This window comes from Pseudonaja textilis, chromosome 1, assembly GCF_049901715.1.
Source record: "Pseudonaja textilis isolate UNSWEBS1 chromosome 1, rPseTex1.2, whole genome shotgun sequence".
Lineage (NCBI taxonomy): Eukaryota > Metazoa > Chordata > Lepidosauria > Squamata > Elapidae > Pseudonaja > Pseudonaja textilis.
In genome coordinates, this window is record NC_141990.1 from 77,338,675 (window position 1) to 77,362,853 (window position 24,179).

The 24,179-nt window shown below is 36.4% G+C and overlaps 1 protein-coding gene across 1 annotated transcript in view; it reads right to left on the reverse strand.

The window, feature by feature from the left end:
* Positions 1-24,179, reverse strand: part of IGF2R (insulin like growth factor 2 receptor) — an 80,562-nt gene that overhangs the window by 8,176 nt on the left and 48,207 nt on the right. Inside the window, exons 28-44 of the mRNA XM_026705083.2 lie at positions 23,985-24,118; positions 22,847-22,944; positions 22,080-22,216; positions 20,333-20,523; positions 19,621-19,747; positions 16,929-17,054; positions 15,553-15,824; positions 13,696-13,902; positions 12,683-12,832; positions 11,017-11,178; positions 10,028-10,235; positions 9,157-9,303; positions 8,130-8,364; positions 6,986-7,122; positions 5,631-5,748; positions 4,343-4,489; positions 2,742-2,926 (exon numbers count right to left, since the gene is read on the reverse strand). Of these exons, the coding sequence (XP_026560868.2) occupies positions 2,742-2,926; positions 4,343-4,489; positions 5,631-5,748; positions 6,986-7,122; positions 8,130-8,364; positions 9,157-9,303; positions 10,028-10,235; positions 11,017-11,178; positions 12,683-12,832; positions 13,696-13,902; positions 15,553-15,824; positions 16,929-17,054; positions 19,621-19,747; positions 20,333-20,523; positions 22,080-22,216; positions 22,847-22,944; positions 23,985-24,118 (2,781 nt within the window). The remainder of the gene's footprint in view (positions 1-2,741; positions 2,927-4,342; positions 4,490-5,630; positions 5,749-6,985; positions 7,123-8,129; positions 8,365-9,156; positions 9,304-10,027; positions 10,236-11,016; positions 11,179-12,682; positions 12,833-13,695; positions 13,903-15,552; positions 15,825-16,928; positions 17,055-19,620; positions 19,748-20,332; positions 20,524-22,079; positions 22,217-22,846; positions 22,945-23,984; positions 24,119-24,179) is intronic.

Below are 24,179 nucleotides of genomic sequence, written 5' to 3' on the forward strand. Positions count from 1 at the left end.
TATATATCTTTTTATCAAATTCATATGGCTGTCCCATCACACAAAAGTTATTGGGTAGATTTATGCCCAAATAATTCTAGCCACAAAACAGCTACTGCCGAGTAGTTCTTTCTTCAATTAAATGGTATGAAATGTGATTATTTCCTTCAGGAATTGTTGGGAGGGGAAGATGAGAATAGAAAAAAAAAACCCTCCCAAAATCAGACTTTAGGGGAACCATAAAAACTGGTATTAGGGCATTGATCGGAACCCAGACACTGGGCTGTTTAAGAAAGCCTCAAGCACGGGTGTCAAACCCGCTCACACTGCGGCCCGTATCATGACGTATCGTGATGGTTTTTGCCTTTGTGGAGCTGGAGTAGGCATGCCCTGTGCAGGCCATATTGATAGGCCTGCCCTAAAAAAATCAAAGCACCTGCCTTGGATTGTGTTTGGATATGGTTCGAAATATACTGGGAAGATTGGGACTTCCGGTTTAAGCTTCTTCGGCGACAGACCGAAACTGCAACTCTGTGCGGTTTCAATCTGTGCTCGCCGCTGGAGCGCCCCGAGCTGGCTGGTTTCAGGGCTAAGCCACCCCATAGAGGTGGTGAAGAAGGGGGAGACTGCCTGCAGGATTGAGGAGAGCCACATCTCTCCTCCTCAGCTGGCCATTACTCCCTTTCCCGAAGGCAGTTGTAGCAGTGGTCAGAAATGGCCACCACAAAGAAGAACTCGACCGGAAAAGAATGTGCAGGAGGAAGATAAGAGGAGAAAGTTTTGGTTGACCGGGTCACCAAAAGCAACAAATAAGGTACCCTGGAATTTAAATTATAAAAAAATAATACTGTTCCCAAAGAAGATCTTTAAGCAGCGAAGGAGAGAGAAAAGAGAAAGGATTTGGTTTATTTTTCCTTTTCCTATACTGACAGCTAAGAGACTTAAGCAAGAAATTGGAAAAAAATCCACTTTGATATTAAAAGGCATTATTAAAATGGCAACAAAATAGTAAAACCCCAGGAAGAGAAAGTGAAAAAAGAAATAAGAAGAAATAGCTCAGGAGTATTTGGATTACTTGATGACCTCTGGATTCTTGGTTACGGCATTTGAATCAATCGGGTGGTTGTTTAAGTGTTTAAAATGGCTCCACTCTTAGAATAACTGAAAATGGAACTTAAAAAGTACAAAGAAGATGCACAAGAAGGGAGAGGTTTTTCTGGCTTCGTATTTCAGTTCTTAGAAATGGAGATTTGGAACTATGAGAAACAAGAAGAAATGCCTGCAGAACAAGAAGATTGGGACAAAGAAGAAGCCATCTTTAATGAACAAGTAATCTTAGGTGGGGGGGAAACGAAAGGGGGGAAAAAGAATGGAAAATTTAAGACTAGGAAAAACAACCCCAAAAAAGAATAGATTGAAAAATAAGCATAAAATCAGAAACAATAGAAGAGGGAAATGCAGAAGAGAGAATTAGAAATAGAGAGACAAGGGGGTAAAAAGGGGAGGGAGAAGAAGACAGGGAAGAAAGAAAGGAAAAGAAGTTATAAAGGACAGAAACAAGATAATAGAGAAACAGGGCCTATTTAGAGTTAATGGGTGGAGATCTAATTGAAAAGGGAATTCTGCAAAGGTACATAAGATAGTATTGTTATATTAGAAATAGAAATAATTGCAGAAAATATGAAACAATGTATGATTAAAATGTTTGATAAAATAGTTATTGTAATTTCATGGAATGTTTGTCAATAAATAAATGTAATAAAATGAATGTTTAATGATTTATAAAACATATGTGAAGAGAAATAAGGGAAAATTAATTATGGAGATTATACATGTCTTCAAGAAAGTCTATTTAATTGAAAAGAAATGTTAAAGATATTAAGACTTTAATGAATATTAATGATAGAACTGAATTGGAATGGAATGAGGGTTTTAATTACATATATTTATAATCCTTTTTTAAGAATATAGTGTGTATTATAAGAATGTACCAAGCAGAATTCCATTGGAAGTTATGTATTATGTATTATATTGAATGTTACAACTTTAAGGTATATATTGAAGCCTAAATAGAGTTGAATGGATAAAATTAAAAGATATAAAGGTGTCAAACTCCAATTAGTAACTACAGGAGAAAACTTGTTTGATGAGAAAAGATAATATGAAATTTAAACAGGACAGACAAAAGTATAAATATAATGATTTGAATTGAGATGAGATAATCAAAATAAAATTGAGAAAATTAAAAGAGGGGAAAAACTATATAGAAAATACAAAATAGTAATAAGATATGGAATAGAACACAAAAATGAGCATGAAACTGAGTTTGTGTCTGTATAAAGAAGTGTAACCCGGGACCATGCTATTTTCAAAAAAGATGTTTTACTTGTATTATGTTTTTTGTATGTGTGAAAACCCAAATAAAACTTTAATTAAAAATATATATATACTGGGAAGATTGAGGATGAGTGCGCAGGTGAGATACCTGATAATGGGACATGGTTATATTCTGGGGCCTCAGCAGACATGAGGATGGGAGGTAATAGTGATGAAGAGACACAACATAGCAAAATTGCCCTACTTGCTCAATAAAATCACTTTGGAATCACTCTGGATTTCAACAGAAGATTTAGAAGATATTAGGAATAAGCAAAACATTCTAGGTTTTATTTTTAGTGAACGCTGAACTTTTAATGCAATTTGTTTAGTTTGGGTTTCTATTTTGTACATAACTCAGGCTGTCCTCATCACTAGCAAATCACCTTGAATATAATAGTGAGCATTTTTTGATGATCCAACTCTACGAGTACGTGTATCTGATATTTTAACTTGGCAGATGTTAGCTCCCATGCACTGTAAATTCTTTGAATCAGTGATAGAAGAAAGCTGAATCTCATAAATGTATCTGTCACCATTTGTTCTGAAATCTCCTGATGCATTGTATAATCTGAAACAAAAAAAAAAATTAAAACACATAATACACACACATATACAGGGTAATGATACAGAAATAACCAGAGCTAAGGCAAAAAAACTTTGGAAGCACCTCTTTTCACCTAGCGAATTACTACTATTCTTTATTCAAAGGAACCTATTTTAATTCACCTAAAATTTTAAGTTTAGTTCCATCTAGCAAGGGACTGTCCTCACCCATTTCCAAGCAATCTACAATTCCTCAACTTTTGTTTTATCTGAATGTTATATAGGCAGCCTTCAACTTAAAATCATTTGTTTAGTGACTGCTCAAAGTTACAATGGCATTGGAAAAAATGACTTATGATTGCTTTTCACACTTTACAATCATTGCAACATCCCCAAGGTCACATTATCAAAATTTGGATGCTTGGCAACTCCTCTATTTATGATAATTGCCGCATCCCTGGGGTCACATGATCACCTTCTGATGAGCAAAATCAATGGGGAAGGCAGATTAACCTAACAACGGCATTAGCTTAACAATTTCAGTGGTTCATTTAACAACTGTGGCAAGGAAGCTTATAAAATGGGGCAAAACTCACTTAACAACTGTGTATTGTATTGCAATGGAAATTTTGGGCTCAATTGTGGTCGTATGTCAAGGACTACCTGTACCCATCTTCACAATTATTTATAATGCACAAGAATACACGGTTGGGTTGGAGAAAATTTGTCCAAATGACCTTCGTTCTAGAACTAGTTTTTACTTTTAATGAAAGTGAGTTCATTTAAATGATAGGGGTAAATTTTAAATTATATATTTATCATAGCTTTATAATATATCTACAGTAAGTACTTTCCTAAAAATTGAAAAATCTACACCATATCTCTTGCACCAATCTCCCACATATACACAAATTTGCTATTATGCCTGCTGGAGCAGAATTTACTTCTTTTCTATGGATTTACCTACTATTCTACAGATTTATGTTGTACCAAGAGAATCTTTAAAAAAAAAATCCAACAGATTAAGATGAATCTGTCTCTGTGATAAAATGGAGTTTATTTTTCAATATGCACACATACCTAACTATGTAACATTAGAATCATATCTATTTAGCTTACATAAATAACCCATACATGTGCAAAATTAGTTAACTTCTTAAGAAATGTATTAACCATAAACCATATACCAAATTTGACTTATTAAATGACCCTTCTTATAAAGTTGTCAGCACATCCACCCAGATTTTAAAGTTATTGCATTGTTTTTTTTAAAAAAAAACCAGACTGATGGTTGTGACCCGAAACTTCACATTTCTAGAAGTGGTAGGTAGACATTTTGCTCAGCTCAGTTCACCTACCAGTTTTTCACTAAACCAATTGGCAACTAAAAAAGCAGAGTCTTCTCCTTGTCTCTTATAAGTATTTTAAAAAATTAACTTACTTGTAATAAACGTTACCCAAACTGAAATTCTTTCCTGTCTCTGGATTTATAACTGTGCCATTCTCTATCTTTACTTCTTGAGGTTTCACAGCACAAGCTGCCCGAGTTTCCCAGGTGATATAATAGGCACAATTTGCTTCATCAATCCTAAGAGGAAGCATTTGGGAAGTTAACACTTAATAATAGAGGCAGAAATGGCATGACAATAAAGACTAAGAGGTAGAAAAATGACACTTGCTATTTATCTTTACTATTGTGTGGATCTGATGGTTGGATTTACACATTTCACTGAACTTAAGCCAAGCACACATTATCCTGAGATCCATTATGGTAATTCTAGTTCATAATTTAATGTTCTTTGTGAACCTAGCCAATTGTATTATTCAATAAAATTTAAACAAAAAAAAAACCCTTTTCTGCTGTGTAAATCAGAATGCAATTACGTAAAGAGTTTCAGTTTTAAAGAATTACTTCAAAATTCTCGGTAGCCATAAGAGGCAATGGTTTATAAATCACTCATTTAGAAAAGATGGCTATTTAGTAATCCAATGTAAAACCTTTAAAGAATTTGACCTTAAAATAGGCATGGTGTCAAGAAAAAGGGAGAAAACCCTTCTCTCTTATTCCTTCCACACTGCCTCAACTGTTTGAGCAGAATGGTTTAGCGTGTAAAAATACACCATTACCGGTATATTATTGTATAAGGAGGATATGTATCTGTGTTTGTGCACATGTACATATGTTACATCAATCAGCTCAAGGTCTGCAACTGGCTTTCAGCAGATAGATTCATGCTCTAAAAAAATGGAAGAATTAGAACCAAAACTAGACTGAAACATAAGATTCTATTTTTGTTGGTATAGTTAGCATAAAAATTATTTTATTTCTACTGTTTAATTTAGTAATTAGTGTAGGTCACTCTTCTACACCACATATTGGTCTTTCTCAACATTCCTTCATTTTATTGAATTCATTTGTATGGCCATATTATGGTCAATTAGGACTTACTGAAATATCCAGAACACACTAGATCAGAGGTGTCAAATTCACGTTGCCATGGTGGTGTCATGTGATGTATCAGGACTTTTTCCCTTCGCTAAACTGGGCGTGGACGTGGCCAGCGCATGATGCATCTGGCCCATAGGCCAGGAGTTTGACAGACCTGCACTAGATCAAAAAAAGCTTCCCTAAAGCCTAAATGATACTATGTGCATAATATATATCTTGATAAAAGCTGAGGTTTCCTTTGTTATGCCATAAAAAACAAATCATCCATGCACCTCCCTACCTGTTGAATCTTGGCAACCCAACAGTTTTTCCACATTTTAACTCTATGACGGTTGTTGCCTTTTTGTTCCTCTGTGGACATTCATGACCATTGGAGTAGCTGACAAGAACTTTATCACCTGCAATAAAGCCCCAGGTTTTATTAAAAGCAAAATCAGATTCTGAATATAAAGCAATACTGTGAAGCCCCCCAAATGAATTTAAGTAGGTGCTATTTTAATTAATTTTAATTAAATTTCTTTTCAATTAACTTAATTATTTCTTTATGACTTGGCATTCATAATATTTCCTCCATCAAAAATGATTGGTTGTATCTTCAAATACTAATATATAATAATGGCATATTTGGGACATATGGATATATTTAACATATATCCATATTATGATTTCATAGATGGATATCAATACATTTTGCAAAATTTAAAATATTTTGTCCCAACAACTGTTTGAATTTTATAAAGAATAGCTAATGCACATACGCACTGAGCACCAAGAGGTTTCTATTTCCACATCCACAGACTCTTTCTAGACGATCACTTTATTTAAGAGAAATTACATGAATGTAATGGATAATAGATAATAGCATTAGTGCGTTTTCATGCATCCATATGCAAATGAGCTCATGTAACCTTAATTAAATTAGAAAACAAAACTAAAACTAAGGATAACTCAGAGTGGAACCCACTGTAGCTTGCAACTGCCACCAATAGGCTTCCAAGCCCCATATTAAGTCAATTTATCACCATAAAACTATTTAAGTTGTGATCAGGTCATGAATGTATCTTTTCTTTTATGTACACTGAAAGCATACGCACTAAGACAAATTCCTTGGGTGTCCAATCACACTTGGCCAATGAAGAATTCTATTCTATTCTATTCTATTAGGGACCCCTTTACACACACATCATCTACAAACATCTACAGACTATCTGCTTAAGTTCCTTTCCCTGCAAAGGATATGGACACAGGCTAGAAAACAGATTTTCTCTGTGGTTCTTTCCACTTGGTGAAAACAGTCTGTCCTAAAATGTGTACTCAGCTCCTTCATTCTGGCATCCTGGATGGCACTAACAACCTTTATCTGTTTTTTTAATTGAACATGTGGCTCCTAGCAAATGAACATTGGGACACTTTGCAAAGCTAACAATTCTGCTTTTACTTATGTCTTAAGAATTTTTTTTTAATAATGTATGACCAACTTAAACATTTTATCATGATTTTACTGTATACCACCTGGATTTGTTTGCATAGGAGTACAAAATGGTGCAAGGGTAATAATAAATAAATATGTTAACAAATTAAGGTTATTTTCACTTCCCCCTGCATCAAGTAGCAGAGGACACCAAAAAGACATACCTGCAACATTAAGCTTTTGTGTATGAACTAATCCCAGAACTTGGACAGCACCATTCTGATTTCGTCGGCAAACACTTGCCCTGTCAGGACAGCCTGAGGGTCCTTCATGAACTCTCTGACAAAGGTTCATGTAGTAACTAAATCCAAGAAGGAAAAGAAGTCATTTCAGCAGACCTCCTCTCTCTGTTTAATAATTATTTAAAGCATTAATAATCTACTTTTCACTCAAAGTTGTTTTAAACACAATCAATATAGGACAGTGATGGCTAACCTTTTTGTCATCGCGTCCCGAAAGTGTGCACATGCATGCGCATGAGTGAGCATGCGTGCCTGCACCCATAATGCATGCATGATCTCAAACACTCCCTCTGCCCCTCTGCGCATGCATGTGGGACCCCCCCTCGCACTCCCCCTGTTCCTGTGCATGCACACTGGACCCCCCACATGCCCCTGCCCCTCTGCACATGCACACGCATCTCCCAAATGCACCCCGCCCCCCCATGCCTGCGCAGCAGATACCCAAAAATCAGCTGGCTGGTGGGAGGTGCACAGGCATGCGCAGTGGAACTGAGCTGGGGTGACAGCTCGTGAGCCCACAGAGATGGCTCTGCATGCCACTTCAGGCACGCATGCCACAGGTTTGCCATCACGGATATAGGACCTCAATAAGGAACATCTTACATTTCTTTAATTTCCAAGACCATAAAATGGAACGTTGTCTATCCATGACAACCAATTTATGTAAGGTCATTTGACTGAAAGAATTTTGCAAAAGTTCTTCTATAATCTTCAAAGATCTTTTTAGAATTTTTTACCATCTGGCAATTTCATAAGTGATAGTCAATCTAAACACAGTATTCCAATGATTCTAGATTATTCAGCAGAACAAATATTTCTAGTAAAGATGTACCCCCTTTTACTTAGTAGTCAACCCTCAATTCCCTTTGATGTACATTTTCCTTCAATCAGTCCCTTGACTGAAAAAACGGGACTACAAATCTTGATTTAAGCACTGCCTACTCTTAGTCACTTTCCTGAAATTCAGGCAACCTTGCCTGAATTGCAAGAGACACACTTGGAAAAATGATAAGCTATATTAGCAATGAATAACAAACTGGTAAGTTGAGTTCCAAAGCACACTCACGAGCTGCCCTTGTCTGCAAAGACCCATGAGCCTGTGAGTGAGGAAAGTATTCTCAAATCGTAAGTTTTGTGCTTCTGAATAAACTTGCATTCCATTTTCCTTGGAGGACATAGAAGCTGTGTCCTCCATTCAAATGTGACAGAGCAGCCAAGGACCTCACTCAACAGCTGAGGACTTCCGTTATTAGCATTTTCATCACACTTAAAAATAATAGTAGATTCACGCTGCCCAGCTTCTGCAAGATATAATCAAAAGCTTATAAACAGATTGCAAATCCATGGATTAAATTATGTAGGAAAGTTATTAACAATAAATAAATGTTATGGTTCAGGCTGGGTACAATGGTTCAGTAGTGTTATATTTGGGCAAAATTGTATAAGTCTAGGCATATCAGCTATCTGAATTAGTGATCAGAGCTGGAATTATTATACTCCAATTCAAAGGAATAAGGTCATACAGTACATTACAATATCAAAAGAGACATAGTATATTTGGGGAGGTTTCAGAAAGCAAAGCAAGCTTATATATTTCCTACAAAATTTTCATTTTAAAATCTATTTAAAATAAGCTGAGTCTTATTCAATCTGAATATTTGGAATATATATACTTGAATATTCAAGTATACCTGGAATTCAGTCACATCAAAATTTGGACACTTGGCAACCAGCTCATATTTATGATGGTTGCAGTATCCTGGGATCATGTGACCACTTTTTGTAACTTTTTGACAAAGCCGGTGGGGAAGTCAGATTAACTTTACCAATTTGTGTTACCAATTTAACAACTGCAGTGATTCACTTAACAATCGTGGTAAGAAAGGTCATAAAATGGGAAGGGAGAACTCACTCAATAACTGTCTCATTTAGCAACCTAAATTTTGAGCTCAAGAACAACCTGTATCCTGACTGGATTTTCTTTTTAGCAGCTGTTGTTTCATCTCAAGCCACCAGATATTCCATCACTATAGAGTACAGCTGTGCATCTTAATGCTTCATCCTGTGTAACGGAGTTTGATCTTCTTACTTACCATTTACACAGAATCCCCATTTTTGATCTCTTCCTAAGTTATCAGTTGTGGCACACCATGGATGCTCTCGTCCCTCTGCTGTGCACCTGTCATAATTTTTACCATTATACTGGAAAGGGAAGACACAAAGCTCACCCTTTTCAGTCACTGGAAGGGGAAAAAAAAGACAATAAAATGTTTAATGGGCAATACCTATGAAATATAAACAGTAAAATATAAATATTTCTTAATCAAAAACATAGCACAGAAGTCGGTTGTCAGTGACACCCAGAATTAAGAAGGGCCAAGTTCCAAATAACAATTTATGTAACCGCTGTTAGCAGCCATCATTTTTCTATATAAAGTTTATTTTAGAACAAACTGAGATGGGCTCAAATATCAACACTCTCGGCCACTTTCACCTGGAATGCTTCTGCCTGCCAGCTCTCCTTTCAAAACAACATCATATAAAGAGGAACAAGATGCAAGCCCAAAAACTTATCATCTTACAAGAAAGTTCAAGAGGCATGCATTTATATATGCCGCAAGTTCAAGAGGCATTGCATTTATACATGCATGAAGACACCGTGTATTATCCATCAATTCCTCCTTTTTACCTCTTATAATTAGATAGTCCAGAATGGTATATAAGTTAATATGTATGATCACTGGACATAGTTCAATCTCAAAATCACTCAGTGAAAATTCTATGGGTGAATTCAGCCCGAGTAGCCTTAAATGTTACCTTCCTTAAATTCTCAATGGGATTGTTCTTATGATAAATAAGTTAAGGAAATATGGTTAGTTTATCTTGAACTTAAAAGCTGATGAATTAAGATGCTAAGCAAGCAACGGTGCAATTTTCAAAGTAAATTCCTTGCAAATCTCGTACCTGGAGGACATTTATCACCGCCCTTATACTGCAAGAAAACAGCTTCATCTTGATGTCTGTAGTCCAATTTTATTTCTTTTTTGTTGCCAAATGAGATGGCATTGTTGCCAGAGATAAAACAAACTGCAGCGTCTTTGCATTTTCCTTGAGGTATACCTGCTGCTTCTGAACATACCCCAAGATGGTAGCTCCTACGCCCAGAAGGAACCTGTTTCGACAGCCAAAACTATACCATTAAAGAACTGCAAATGGAATCAGAGAAAATGCTAAATATGTTTAAAGGCTCAATATGGCCATGCCAACTTATGAAGGGTCTCACAATGAATCTTCCCAGAGAGAATGCTCACTTTCAACAGCAGGTTCAGGGGGGTGCTTTGCTCACTTTCCAAAATACTCCAGTGATTATGATGCTCATAAAATTTCCAAGAGTTGTTACCAGAATTTCATCTCACACTCATAGGAGGAAATAGTTCTAGGAATGCCATTTATTCATCTACTGATGATCAATGCATCTACATTTGCATGGTTTTTAGGTCCATGTCTTACAGAAAAACAAATCTTTGTATGATGAGCATATTTTATTATAATATGTACATCTGATTTTCCTACAGAAACTCAAATTTGTGTCCACAGGGTTTCTTGACATATTTTGGCCTGAACAATAATGACTAACCCAAAATGAACTCCAGGATGCTGTTGGATTCCATTCCCAACAACCGCTCATGTTTTGGAGAGAAAATATGAGAAATGCAGCTCAGTTCCCTTGAGAGACATTTTCATTGACAATATGATATACATACAATTTGCCACTGTGCTGCAACCTGATTCCCCTCTTACTTTATCCCAGAATATGTGATTTAGGATGGTGCTAAAAGCATAACGCTAAGCTCTGATATGTGGCTCTGCAACAAACTAATTCCACCCTTTTTCATGTCAGAACAGAATCAACGGCTCCCCTTACTACCACAGCAATGCTTATAAGTGATTACCGTATAGGGCTTTCCTGCAAGGCTTGACAGGTTGAAAGCATAGTGTAACTGTTCATCCATGACAGAGCAGCCCAAAACATTCTCTTCATCAGGGCATACCACTGGAGTGCTCCATTCAAATATATATTCACAGCCAGACTTTTCTATCATTCTGGGCTTCCCCTGTTACCAACACAACAAATGTGGGAATAAAATGGTTAAGCTTGAGAATCAGATGTCTCAATAAGCAAGCTAAATGACTGAAAATAAAACACACACTGAAGTTAAATAAACCCATCTGCTTTTATTTATATTATTTTGGTTTTGCTTGCTGTGACTGAGGTTGATGGCAATGGAAATAATCAAGCTTCAAAAATTTCTACAACAACAAAAGAACAAGATCATGTCCCAACTTCTGTTGTTTCATGCTGACTTTCTGGAGAGAACTTCAGATCACATGCCTATATACAAATCTAAAACAATTTTAAAAATTAATCTGCCTGTACCAGAGAAGGGTTTGATATCAGGTTATGTACACAACTAGAATATTCCCTTTGACCCTTCAAAATTCATTCTTCTCCACTTCTCTTTATTTAGTTAAAAAATGGAATAAATGTGCTTGATAACTGACAAAAGCAGAAAATTAAATACATTTCCCCCTCATCACCATAGACTCTATTGGCAAAATATCTATTTTACTAATCAGAAAGTTAAACTTTTGTGATGGGTAAAATTATTTAATTTGTTGTTAAGGAACCTTGCATATCTATTAGCACATTTAGTATCCCTCTAATGTCATGCCTTGATAAACATTCTATAAGGACATATCAACATAATGCATCTCCAAATCAAAGATGAGGTCAGCCAACTTTGAAATGTTTCGATCCAATGTGGAAATAGTGTTTTCAATCTTCTCCCAACACAAGCTATGCCATCCATTTGATCTGAGTCCTTTGGTGGTAGATAAAGATTCAGGAAGGAAGGGATTTGTTTGGTTTTGTCTGGTGTGGTCAGCTATGGGTGGGTAGTGGTTCTTCTCAGAGTCTTCTTGTAGCATGGGGGAATTTGAGAGGGGAGGATATATACTAACCTCTCCAAGTAGATACAAGTGATTTGTTGATTTAATAGAGGCTTCTAATGAAGCAAGAGAGACTCTCCCTTCTATCTGTACCCATCTTAACCCTCCCTTATCTATGTGCCTAACCTATACCGTGGATCTGGCACATAGGTGATGCACAAGAAAGTTATGGGCTTCCTGGTAAAGCAGGACAAGAAAGCCCCCCCATCCCACCCCCCAAAAAAATCCAATTACTCCACAGATCAGTTTCAAAAAACCTAATCATCTGCCAAAACTCTCCATTTTGTAAGGTTCCAATCTCATTCCAGCAGGAAAGCAATTGAAGAATGTCTTCTCTGCCACTAGAAAACCCACCAATTACTGCACATTAACTTTCCTGGCAGCAGACAGCATCATTCACCCATCTTATTAGTAAAGCAGAGTAGGAATTGGCTATGCAAACAGAGCATAGCTCTTTTGTCTCATGTTTTCTGCCAATTCACAAACTGGACATGGTTAAGCCAGCTGTTTGGTTGTGCCCTATGCCTGGAAGCTATTTTTTTTCAACCTTTTCTCAATTTGTAAATACTTCTAAGTTTTTGTCAACGAGCAAAATAAAATTATGATTACCAGATTTGTTCCTCTGTTGCAGTGAAATACAATAAGGGAAGAATAGTTGAAATTTTTATCTTCTGGACAAGGAGTAGTACTGTTGAAGGCAATATTAACTTCATTTGTTGCACTGTTGAGATGAGGAGGTGCTGTGATTCGACCAATATCCTAATTAAATATAATACAACTATGATTGACCACAAAATGTAAGTGAAGCTTCAGCATCAACTGGGAAATCTATATACAAGTTTTAATAACATATGTTACAGTGAGGGACAGAATGAAGGAATGAGTTAGAAGGAGTCCATCCATTTTTATGGTGAATGTATTTCTGATATGATGAGAGATATGATTTCAATTACATTTTGTTCTGATGTACTCTTTACACTAATACTGCTAAAAACATAGGCAAGATCAATATAATCCACTATTTGAAATTGCTATACATTTAGCGCAAAATGTCCAAAGAATCAGAAACTATATTTTAAGTACTCTCAAAGTAGTGGTTTGATTTGTTCTGCTTTCAAAATCGTATTAGTTTTAAAGAAGTCAGCTGCCTAAAGCAGTCAAAAAATTTCTTTCTATCTGTATAGAAGACTGAAAAAAGTTGGACTACTTTAATGAATAAGCATAACCTTTACTTGCCCCAAGGTTGCAGATCTTCTCAATTTTTAAAGAGATTTGCCATGATATGTGAACACATGTTGCTTAAAATTCAAAAACCCTTTAAAAACAATTGAAATGTTTCCTGAAATTTGGGGCATGATTTTTTAACAGTGGATGTGTCCTGAAGTGAAACAGGAACAAATAACATTTTTCTGTCCTCTTTTCAATACTTTATACTATATCAAATGCTGAAATTGCTTTTCCAAATAATTGTTTGGAGAATGTGAAGTCACCAAAGAACTGGGCTCTTAAATAACACATTACTCTACTAAATCAGCTTATTAGGTATGGTATATTAAGTATTCATTCTAATATCCTGTTGTGAAAAAGAAGACAATTTGATACATGCTGATAATATTACTTACTACAGGAGAGCCACTAAGCGGAATCATGCAGACAGCTACTCCAGGTGGACAACTGACATCCTTGATAGAATTTAATGGTTGGCAAATATTTATGTAGAAATCTGGATTCTGATCAGTAAAGTCATCGAATATCTCATAAGCACTTGTCCAATGGATTAAAGGGGAAAGGTCAATCACTCTGCTGCCATTGGTAACTGAACAGTCTACCTGTGGGCGGGAGAGAAAAGATTCACATATTAGTAGAAACAACCATTACGAGCTGTGTAATAGATAACATATTAGAAAAAAGGACATAAACATTTCATTTATAAAAATGGGGGGGGGGGATTTATTACAGTAGATTTTTTTTTTAAAAAAGAGTTGTCTTGTTTTATTACTGCTATTATCAAGGAACTATAAAGGAGAAAATATCACCAATACTGACAGGGCAGGCTACTATATATAAACAGATAGCAAACCCTGCTCCTTTGCAGCACAGAAGACGTTGCCTAGCCAAATAAGGAAATGATCCGCACAAAACAACAGAGAGCCAACTTGTAAATGTAACTGCTAAGAAAATTAGAAATCATTTCTTTGCATTCCTTAAATCTTTTTAAATTTCTTAACTTTTAGATTTCCCCTTGATTTTTTTCTTTTATTATTGTATTAGCTTTTATCTTTTTACAAACTTTTAATGAAATTATTAAAAGAGAGAAAGAAATCCAGAATGTTTTGACTGTTAATGTTTATAGATGAATCTGCATTGAGTGAATAAGAGAAAAATTGATGTATGTCACCACTTACTTTCAGCAGCTTTCAGCATGGCATAGAAATAGCAATAACACTTAGACTTATACGCCACAGCATCACGCTTTATAGCACCCTTTGAGCAGTTTACAATGCTAACATATTGCCCCCAACAATCTGGGATCTCACTTTACCAATCTTAGAAGGACGCAAGGCTAAGTCAACCTTGAGCCAGTCGGGATTCAATTCCTGGCTGTGGGCAGAGTTAGCCTGAAATGCTGCATTCTAACCACTAGGCAACCATGGCATTACCATGGCTATTTCCCTTGTTTCCTCCCATTCCCTTATTTCAGCCATTTAGGTTCCAACATGGCATATAAAATCAGCTCACCTGCCCTTCATCTCCTTCCTCCCTCTCCCTTCAATCTGTTGCTTATATCCCAGCATATCTCATATCTCTAGACTCCCCATTCTTCCCGACACCTTTCCTTCCTCCTCTTCAGCCATCGTTGTCCTTGATTTTTTTTTTTAAACTTCCCATCTGCCCAGAATAAATAGCCCGACTGTGGAACCAAACAATACCCATATGTGAGTATTTGGTTTGGACATGGAATACACCAAACCAGCAGTTTTATGCCTGGAATGTTCTGCACATACTAATTACAGCAGAGACACTAAATGCAGACATGGTGCTATTCAGAGACTTAGTTCTGAGGTTCTGTGCTTTCTTCTTCAGCCTCGTAAATGAATTTGTTCTAGCTCCTCCTCCTCCAATTACTCTGGCTAAGATGAAATTTAACTATCTTTCAAAATCACTATGACTTGCTTCTGTTGTTAATCATTAGTTGTATTATGTCTGCATTCTACTAGAGTTGAATGCTTTTTGACAGAAATTTCAAGTGATCTTAATTAATAAACACTATATTGCCTCTATTATGCTTAATAAGAACAGCTTGTTCTACTTCAATAACTGCCCTGCAAAACAGCACAAATGAGTGCAATAAATCTGTATTGTCTATTATGTTGCAACCTTCTCCCCCCAAACTAGAGGATTTAAACTTTTTAAAAATCTTAAACAACACCAGGTCATTTTAGATAAAATTAAGTTGATAAAACAGTCAATTTGCTTACCACTCTTTCTTCTTCACAGGCTAAAACAGTATGCCAAGAGAAAAAATAAGTGCATGTTTTCTCATCAAATGAAATGAGAACTGGCTGGCTGCCAGGCCCAGCATCCAACCTGCACACAAAGGTGAAATAGCTCATGTACTTCAGAGCCGGATCAGCAGGACAGGACTCGCCATCTTTGTACACAAGTTTCAAAACCCCATCTTCATAGGTTAATGCTTTGTTTAGTTGTCCAGCATTAATTGATGGCTGATAGCTACCTGTGATGCAAACTCCTATTAAGAGAATTAATAGAGCAATGCTAGTGAGGTTTTTTTCTTTTTCCTTTTTTTTTAACAAAAGAAATATTAAGTTCAACACGATTAGTAGGGAAAATGCTACTTTATTAATACATCAAGAAAGGCTTTTATGATTTTGGTTAAAAATACTATTAATCTATTCTCCAGCACTGGGATCAAGTTGCTTAATGGTTCATTGCATAATCCTAATACTGTTCTGTTCTTTCATACTTATTTCTTCAATATAAAGTGGGCAATTAAGGCTTACAATGCCCAGCAGGAGGCTATGTAGGTTACTTAACATCAGATAGATGGGATAGTGTCTTCACCAGATCCACTCTACAGCATGATATGCAGTGAACATGCACCTTTTTCCTCCACCAGTCTTGTATCTCATACTGTAAACAATATAGTGAGTGGCTGTTTAAGTATGGCATAATAGTGCATGCTTGTAAAATAAAGCATACATATGATCCAATAATCTTTAAGTTACAGGCAGCTCACAATTAGTACAAGTTTGAATAGTGCAAAATTTGATTTAGCGTTAATTTATAAACTGATACCAGGTCTCATTTAATGCAAGTCAGAATTCAATTAATGCAAGGCTGTATATATGCAGTTGAGGCTAGTGAATGCACAGCCACAATTGGGGTTTTAGAAGCTAATTGTCTTTTGTGCAAGATGGAGAAAAGGAAGGTTTGGTTTGAAGAAAATATATACACATTACATTAAATTTTAAAATTGCCTATTTCCATTGAGCTGAAACCAATTACCCTATTTCCCATAGAAAAATCTCTTTGAATAGTGTGAATTCAAATAATGTGACCATTTTGTGGGATTCATTAATGCACTATTCGAGATCTAGCTGTACAGATTGTATGAACGGCTGATAAACTGGATATACTGGGAAGGAAGCAAAAACTTACCTCAGGAGAAGAGCACGCATCGTTATCCAGATACAGTCCTACATTTTTGTTGAAATGTACTACTGTTACATCACATATTGATGGTAACATAGATTTAAGAAAAAAAAGTATCACAACAATCTCTTTCTATCCCATGAAGCTGGTTTTAATATCAGCATCTCAAGTCAAAACTTACCAGTATCTCCACCACATGAAGTTTTAGGTTCATCACACACACTCAACTGGAGCATTCTCTGGTTCACAAAATCAAAGACAGTGTAGCCAGCCTGTCTCTTTAAAGGGTTAAGGTCAAAGAGATGACCTGAAGGAAAACAGAAAAGGAAAGGGGAAAAAACAGAATGTTACTATGGAAAATACTTTTTTATTAAAACAATCAAGATGCTGAATAAGCTAACTCCAGTAGAAGGACATCAAAAATTCAAAACCAGTATTAAAGTCATTCATTCAGGACTTTTGACTTATTATTTATAAAAATAATAAAGGTGGCATATAAATAAATACCCACAGAATTTTAACATGAACTACAAACATAAGTGCATATGGTGTGATGGCTTTCGTCTCAGAATAAGCATAAGGTCCACAGAATGAGACCCAAAGCCTTCCTGATACTGTGGTCAAACAATAGATACAAATTTCATATAATAGTGGTATGACTTTTATTCTCTACCAGTGTAATATGGTAGAGAATAATATGGTACAGAATACAGATATAAGAGGTCATGATGACAGGACTGAAATTTCCATCACAAAGCAATCCAGTTTTAAAGCATGACGTCACATGACTTCATCACTTGATGACAGCAATCCCACCAGTCCACACCGCTGTGGTTAAACAAGGATCAGTGGAAAGAGGCAGGAAACAAGGCAAGCAAGTCAAGAGCTATGATGGGGCAGGTGATACGTATGCAGATTAGGTGGGCATCATGGATGGGTACGAAGAAGTGTAAACAAGCACTATGGGGTATTAAGTTGGCAGGTGTTGGAAAAAACGGCAAGAGTGGGAACAACTCGGTATAGTGACTTGCAACCTCCTGCCAGCTTCCCCATTCTCTTTGCTTTGTGGGAAAATTACAAATGGTGAGCACATAGCCACAGGATGCTGCAAATGCTGCAATTGTGAATGACTGTATTGCTCTTTTCTTGTCATGCTGTTGTTAGAGTCAGACTCTGAGGGAGAGGAGGAACAGCCGACAGGGAGTGGAGATGTGGCTCTGGAGGTTGTGGAGAAGGCTCAGGAGGGGCAGAGGCCAACTGGGCAGTCAGAGGAAGAACTAGGCCCATCCCCTCTGCATCCTAGGACACGCAGGAGGAACGGAGAAGGCAACAACTTGGCTTACGAGAGAGGAAGCAGCCATGATCCCCCTCATTGGTTGCAGCTGGGGAGAATAGTATATAAGAGAGATGGTTAAAACACAGCGTTGCCAGAAGCAAAGTGTATGTTATTTTGGGCTGGCGTCCTTCCAACAGACTGTGCCTTGTTATCTCCTTGAAGTTGATAATTACTTATCCCGGACCATTGTGGAAATTCATTCATTGTAGTTTGTTTTAGTTTTTTATTTCACCTCTATCTGCTCATTAAGTTCGGACTGTATTGCTTTCTTTTGAAGACTATTTTTGAAGAAGTTTTATCTCCAACTGAGAATTATTGAACAGCGGGGCCAAGTTGGAGGCATTAAAGGACATTTATTTACGTTTTGGATTTTGTTACGTTTGTGTTACACTCCGGGTCATCACATTTCTTCTATGCAAGCTTCCTTTGAAATTATTATGGTGTGCATATTTTCCTGCAATCTGATACAATAGCAAATATTTCCAAGGTCTTTTTAAAAAAAGTAAGAAAGAGAGATATATCAATCAACATTTAAACATGTAATTGCTGCAGCTCCAATCCCTTTGCTTGGCTCTCAGACAACAGTAGCTGTAATGCAGTGCAAGTAGCTTCAAGGAAGCACTAATTTATAAAGCACATATCTGAAGATTTTGCACAACTGTAATCAGTTCATTACTTGAAGAAAAAAATGAGTACCATTACCATAAAAGGAATTCTTATTTATGAGGAACATTCATCTCAATCAAGTTAAAAGGAAAAGGTTTTAATATATAAAAATAATGACGTCAGTAATCCACTTCATTAAAAGAGAATATTGATTAATATGTGTATTGTTGTCATAAATCAGTCAAACAATCGTTCTAAATATTCTCAACTAAAAACTACACAACAAAATATATGGGGAAAGGAAAGCAGCATTTACCAAATACGAAGAGAAAGTGGAGCTAAGAAATATACCAAGAGGTATATGGGCATGGAGGCCAAAGGGCAACTTCCTTGCTGGTAAAAATGAGGACTATGGAGATTATGCTAACAGAATTAAAGGATTAAAAAAAGCCTAATTTTTCTAGATGGGAAGGTAACCGAGTCTACTTCTATGAAAAAGCACTTGCTTCCTTTTGGATTTCTTAACTTTTTGTCTATCTTTGTCAATGAAGGTTGTCAGAGCTTTCTATGGGCCACAATGAACCTCTCCCAAATTTATTAATGCAACCAACATGCAATATGCCACAGAATAAACAAATCGCTTTGTTAGATTCAGTAACTAGTTGTTCTCTCTTTGGCTGCAACAACTACAACCAAACACTTTTGGTATTTAGCCATCAGGATTTTGTGTTACTATATGGGAATTATGGCCCATTCCTTCAGGGCAAACTGCTTCAGTTCAGTTAACATTTGAAAAAACACTGGGGATTTTCGAGCATGAATTGCTTGTTCCATACCCTGAGACATTTCCATGGTATTAGATGTCAACTCTAGTCCTCTTTTCTACTTACTTGTTACATTTAGTCAACCCACATTTAGAGAAAAATATTACCTGTACGAGGGTTAGACACAGTGCAATTATTGTGCATATTGCTTTTCAGAGGACATGCAGCAGCTGTATACCACATAAAATTGTATTCACAATCCATATGGGCTGTTACCAATTCTGGATTGGAATTCTGGCAGATAAAAAAAGGAGAATATGAGTACATGCAAAGCTGATACACAATGGTTTTCTCAGTATTCAAGAAACAACTTTTCTACTAAGAAAAATAATGAAAACATGGCAAGCTGGGATCAGTTCATCTTTTTTCAGTGGTCACATAAAAAATGTGACTAGTATTGATTAACTGGATGCTAATAAATTTACATTTTAAACAAGTATGGAGATGATCTCCACACACTTTGAAACATTATTCCATCAGTATAACCAATGGTCAGGAATTTTGGAAGCACTGGTCTAAATTTCTGGAAGATACCAGTTTGCTTATCATTACTTATAAGAGTTTTATGAAGCAGAAAACTTTACTTTGTTTTTTTTCCCTACAGTCAATACTGGTTATCTGCTCTCTTGCTATCATACCCCAAATAGCTATAGCTAAATAACTGCTTCCTCCTAAGAAACGAAAAGATGAATTTTATTCCATGTAGAAGCAAATGTATGAAAATGAGATCCAAATAAGAATTAGGATCCTAATTATATGACCATTATTTTCATAGGAGCCTATGAAGTGTTAAGCCCTCAATCAATGAAACATACTTACATCTTTCTTTTCATCACATTTGAAATGGATGACTGCAGATTTGTTCCGTATATGGTCTTCACACTTCTCACCATTTATATATTTAAGAACAAAAATACCATTTTCCCATCTCAGCCCCTCAGCCACTTCACCTAAGCTTATATACTTAGAACCATCCATTAGGCAGGCTGCTGCATCTGGGGGACAAAAATCTAAATATGGAAACAAACAAACAAAAAGCCCAGTAAGAAAACAAAAAAAAATTTTTTAGTATGGATATATACACACACAGAAAGAGTACATTAAAGAAATAGCATTTTTTAAAAAAAAAACATTCTGGATCTGGCAAAAAAAAATAAAGCTTACTTCAAGATGAGACAGTCCTTATTATAGATAAGATGTAATATAGATGAAATCATTGCTCAGCAACTGTTTGTAGTCATGGAGAACCCTTCAAAATCTACTTACTACCTGGTTCCATTGCAGCGTCCTGCTGGCCATTTGCCCTTACAACCAACTGCAGGGCCACTGCAACATTCCCCACCCACCCAGCTGTCTATCTCCCTGGCTTGCACAATTCTGATCTGACACATCACACCTGAATGGTAAGCAGTCGAGTGGCCAATAAATTTAAACAAAGGAATGTCTTTTCCAGAATCTTCATGGCTACTATATCAAATGCTAGTCTGTGGTGTATTTCTTGACTGCTTGTTCCTTTACTGTTGATGGTTGAACCTAAAAGGCAGAAGGTATCAGTATCTTTATTGCTAATTTTAAAGCTGGTCATTCTACCTGTTAGCATTTATTGTTCTATCCTTATGTTTAATTTGATCACTTTTTTCTCTTTGCTTTTTAACGTTTATTAGTAGACCTTACAAATCCTTTGCATTTTCATTTATCAGAGTAATGTCATCAGCATAGTGCAAGCTAGTGATGTTTCTTTGTCCGATTTTAAAACCACGTTCTTTTTCCATTCCAACTTCCCTTAATAAAGACTCAGCATACAGGTAATCCTCGAGTTACACCAGTAATCTGGACCAGAATTTAGATCACTAAGTGGTGCAGTCATAAAATGCAATGTCACATGACTACATCAAATAGCAACAACAATCCTGCTATGCCCTTCCACCCCTCCATTGACATCATTAGCCTAGGACCTACCATATCCAAGCCGTTCTAGGCTTGGTCTCTCCCAGTCCTAAGCCTGAATTTTTCCAAGGTAAAGGAATGCCTCCCCTTCAACTATCCCCCTTTCTCCCATTTTTGCCCTTCTGGCTTCCCTGCACTCTGCCTTGTGGTGCGGCGAAGAGCCCCAGGGAGCCACTTGACTCAGGGGCTTCTTGGGGTGTCACAGCTCTGGGAGCATCAGCTGCCCCAGCAACCAATTTTTTTTTTCCTACAAAGCTGTAGCCTTCCCAGAAAGCTGCAGCCATCCCATCCCAATCCCAACTGTAGATGACCCAATAAGCCCTAGCTTGACCCAATAGCGTGGCACCAAGCTCTTACAATCTGCTGTCCATTGTTTCATTGTCCAGATTTGTATAACTGATAAGGAAATTTTATTCATTTACACAGATGGGAATATTTCCTATTTACCAACAGATATATGGCAAATCAGGCATAAAAGGCTAGATTTAACTTGAGCAAAATCACTCACCACAAAGAAACTGAACTATTTTGTTCAGAATCTGGTGGAGCATGCAAATTTTTTTTCCAAACCACCTGTAAAACTTCTGAGTAAATAGCATACCCTTCCCCCAATTCTTACCAGCTCCCAGATGAGGTACCAATGATCTACAAACATTGATATAGTATTTCTGTGAAGAGCTAGACTTTGAAATAGCCTCCCAGTTTTTCTTTTGTTGGATCAGAGGAGAGAGATCATAGGAATTGCCAGCACTATCTCTACAAAGCAAGGAAAAAAACATTTAATGATAAATGAACAGAGTAAATATATTCAAGATGTAGACAACTTCTATTACAAAAATCCAAGTCAAATATTCAAAACAATCGTATTTACATAAATTTTGAGTGTATGCACAATTCTTTTGAATTCCTCTCTAATCACATAAAGCAATTCTAATGAACTGCTGACATCCAGTGTTCTCCATCATCCAAACTGCACACTGGAGCACTAGGGCTAAAATAGACTGTGATCCCAAGCCTAAGTATTGTCCCCAGTTTCTTGGCAGGCATAGCTGCCTGCAGAGGAACATTGGGAAATTTTATAATATTAATCTTAACCTACAACCCTGACAGGCATATCAAAATATTGCAAGAAAATACTTAAATGTATACTAGCATTTGTCTCTATTTTTCAATATTACTACTTTAATTAATTCCTCTTTTCTTTGAATTAAACCACACAATTTACCTCGACAGCATTGAAATGCTGCTCATGTACAAATAAGGCTATAGTTACAGATGACTAAAACTTCAGAAGAATGTCACAGCAAATCTTATACCTGGTATGGATTAAGCAATAGATTGATGGAACAGAAAATCCTAAATACACCATGGGGAAAGACAACTTACTTATAGGAGCATTCAACAGATTTGGCAGGTGGGCAGGCAAAAGGAGTGTGCCATTCAAACATATAGGTGCAATCCTCAGTTTCCTTCAGAAATACTGGCTATGGAAATAGATTAAAAAAACACCCTGTTGCAAGTTCTAGATCTAGACCACATCAGCACCAGATCTAAAAATATTAAATCATGGATGGACATTTGGAAATGCATCCTCAAACTCTTTTGCACAAGAGACTAATTCCAAGACTGAAATTTATTGGGGTGGAAGAAAGGAAGCAAAGCCAGAATTGTGGGTTGGACTCTTCCCACTGAAAACATCTTAGCAATCTATAATCAAATGAACCAATCCTTTGACAGAGCCTCTTCCTTTAAACCAGGGGTGTCTTAAGGTTTCAACTTGCCTGGGCGGTATTGAGTGAAGATAAATTAAATTGGGTCACATATAAATATATAGTTAATATATATCAACACGCATCAGGTTAAAAGTTTATGATCTTGTGGGGCTGCATTGCTAGCTGTTCAGGGCCATATGTGGCTCGAGGGCTGTAGGTTGGAGATGGCTGCTTTAAGCTATTGCAATTTCATCATTTTTTTTAAAATTTCCATGCCATTTATTAGGCTTCTTCAATAAAAGAATTGGAACATATATAAATAAGTGACAGCCACTGCAGCACAAAATTAATGAAAAAGAAAGGAGAGTCACATGGCAAGAACATATATATTTTATGTTCTTCAAGCAGGATAATTCTTTAAGACAAGCACTGCACAGGGCAAAGCAATGGATAGAGTTAGGGTTAGGCCTGGACAAAAGCTCCATATGATTTTCTTTAAACTTAATTAAAATTAAATTAAACTACATATATTTATTATTTTGCCCTTCTGATACAATGCAAAAAAATAAAAAAAGGGGATTGCCCTTGATCATTAGCAACTTCATTTGCATTTGGGGACTCAATTTCTATCTTTGTCCTTAATAAACATGTTATCTAACAAGCAGCCATCGGGATTATGCAACTCTAATCTCTCACTGCATTTAATTTTTGAATAGTTGATCTATACAGAGCTTCTTTCTCTTTCCAAGTTAGACAACTGCCAAGCCACATTTAATTATTTTGGAACAAACTAAAAACCCAACTCTCCTTACCTGCAAATTAGGATTAGGATCACAGTAGAAAAAGATGGCTGTTGATCTTCTATACACCTTGTGACATATGTCCCCACCAGTGTAGTTTATCTTAAGTAATCCATTTTCATATGTCAGTCTTTCAGTCTGCAAACCTAGTTACAAAAATGTATATAACAAAATATTAAGAGAAACTTATTGAAAATTTAAAGTTTC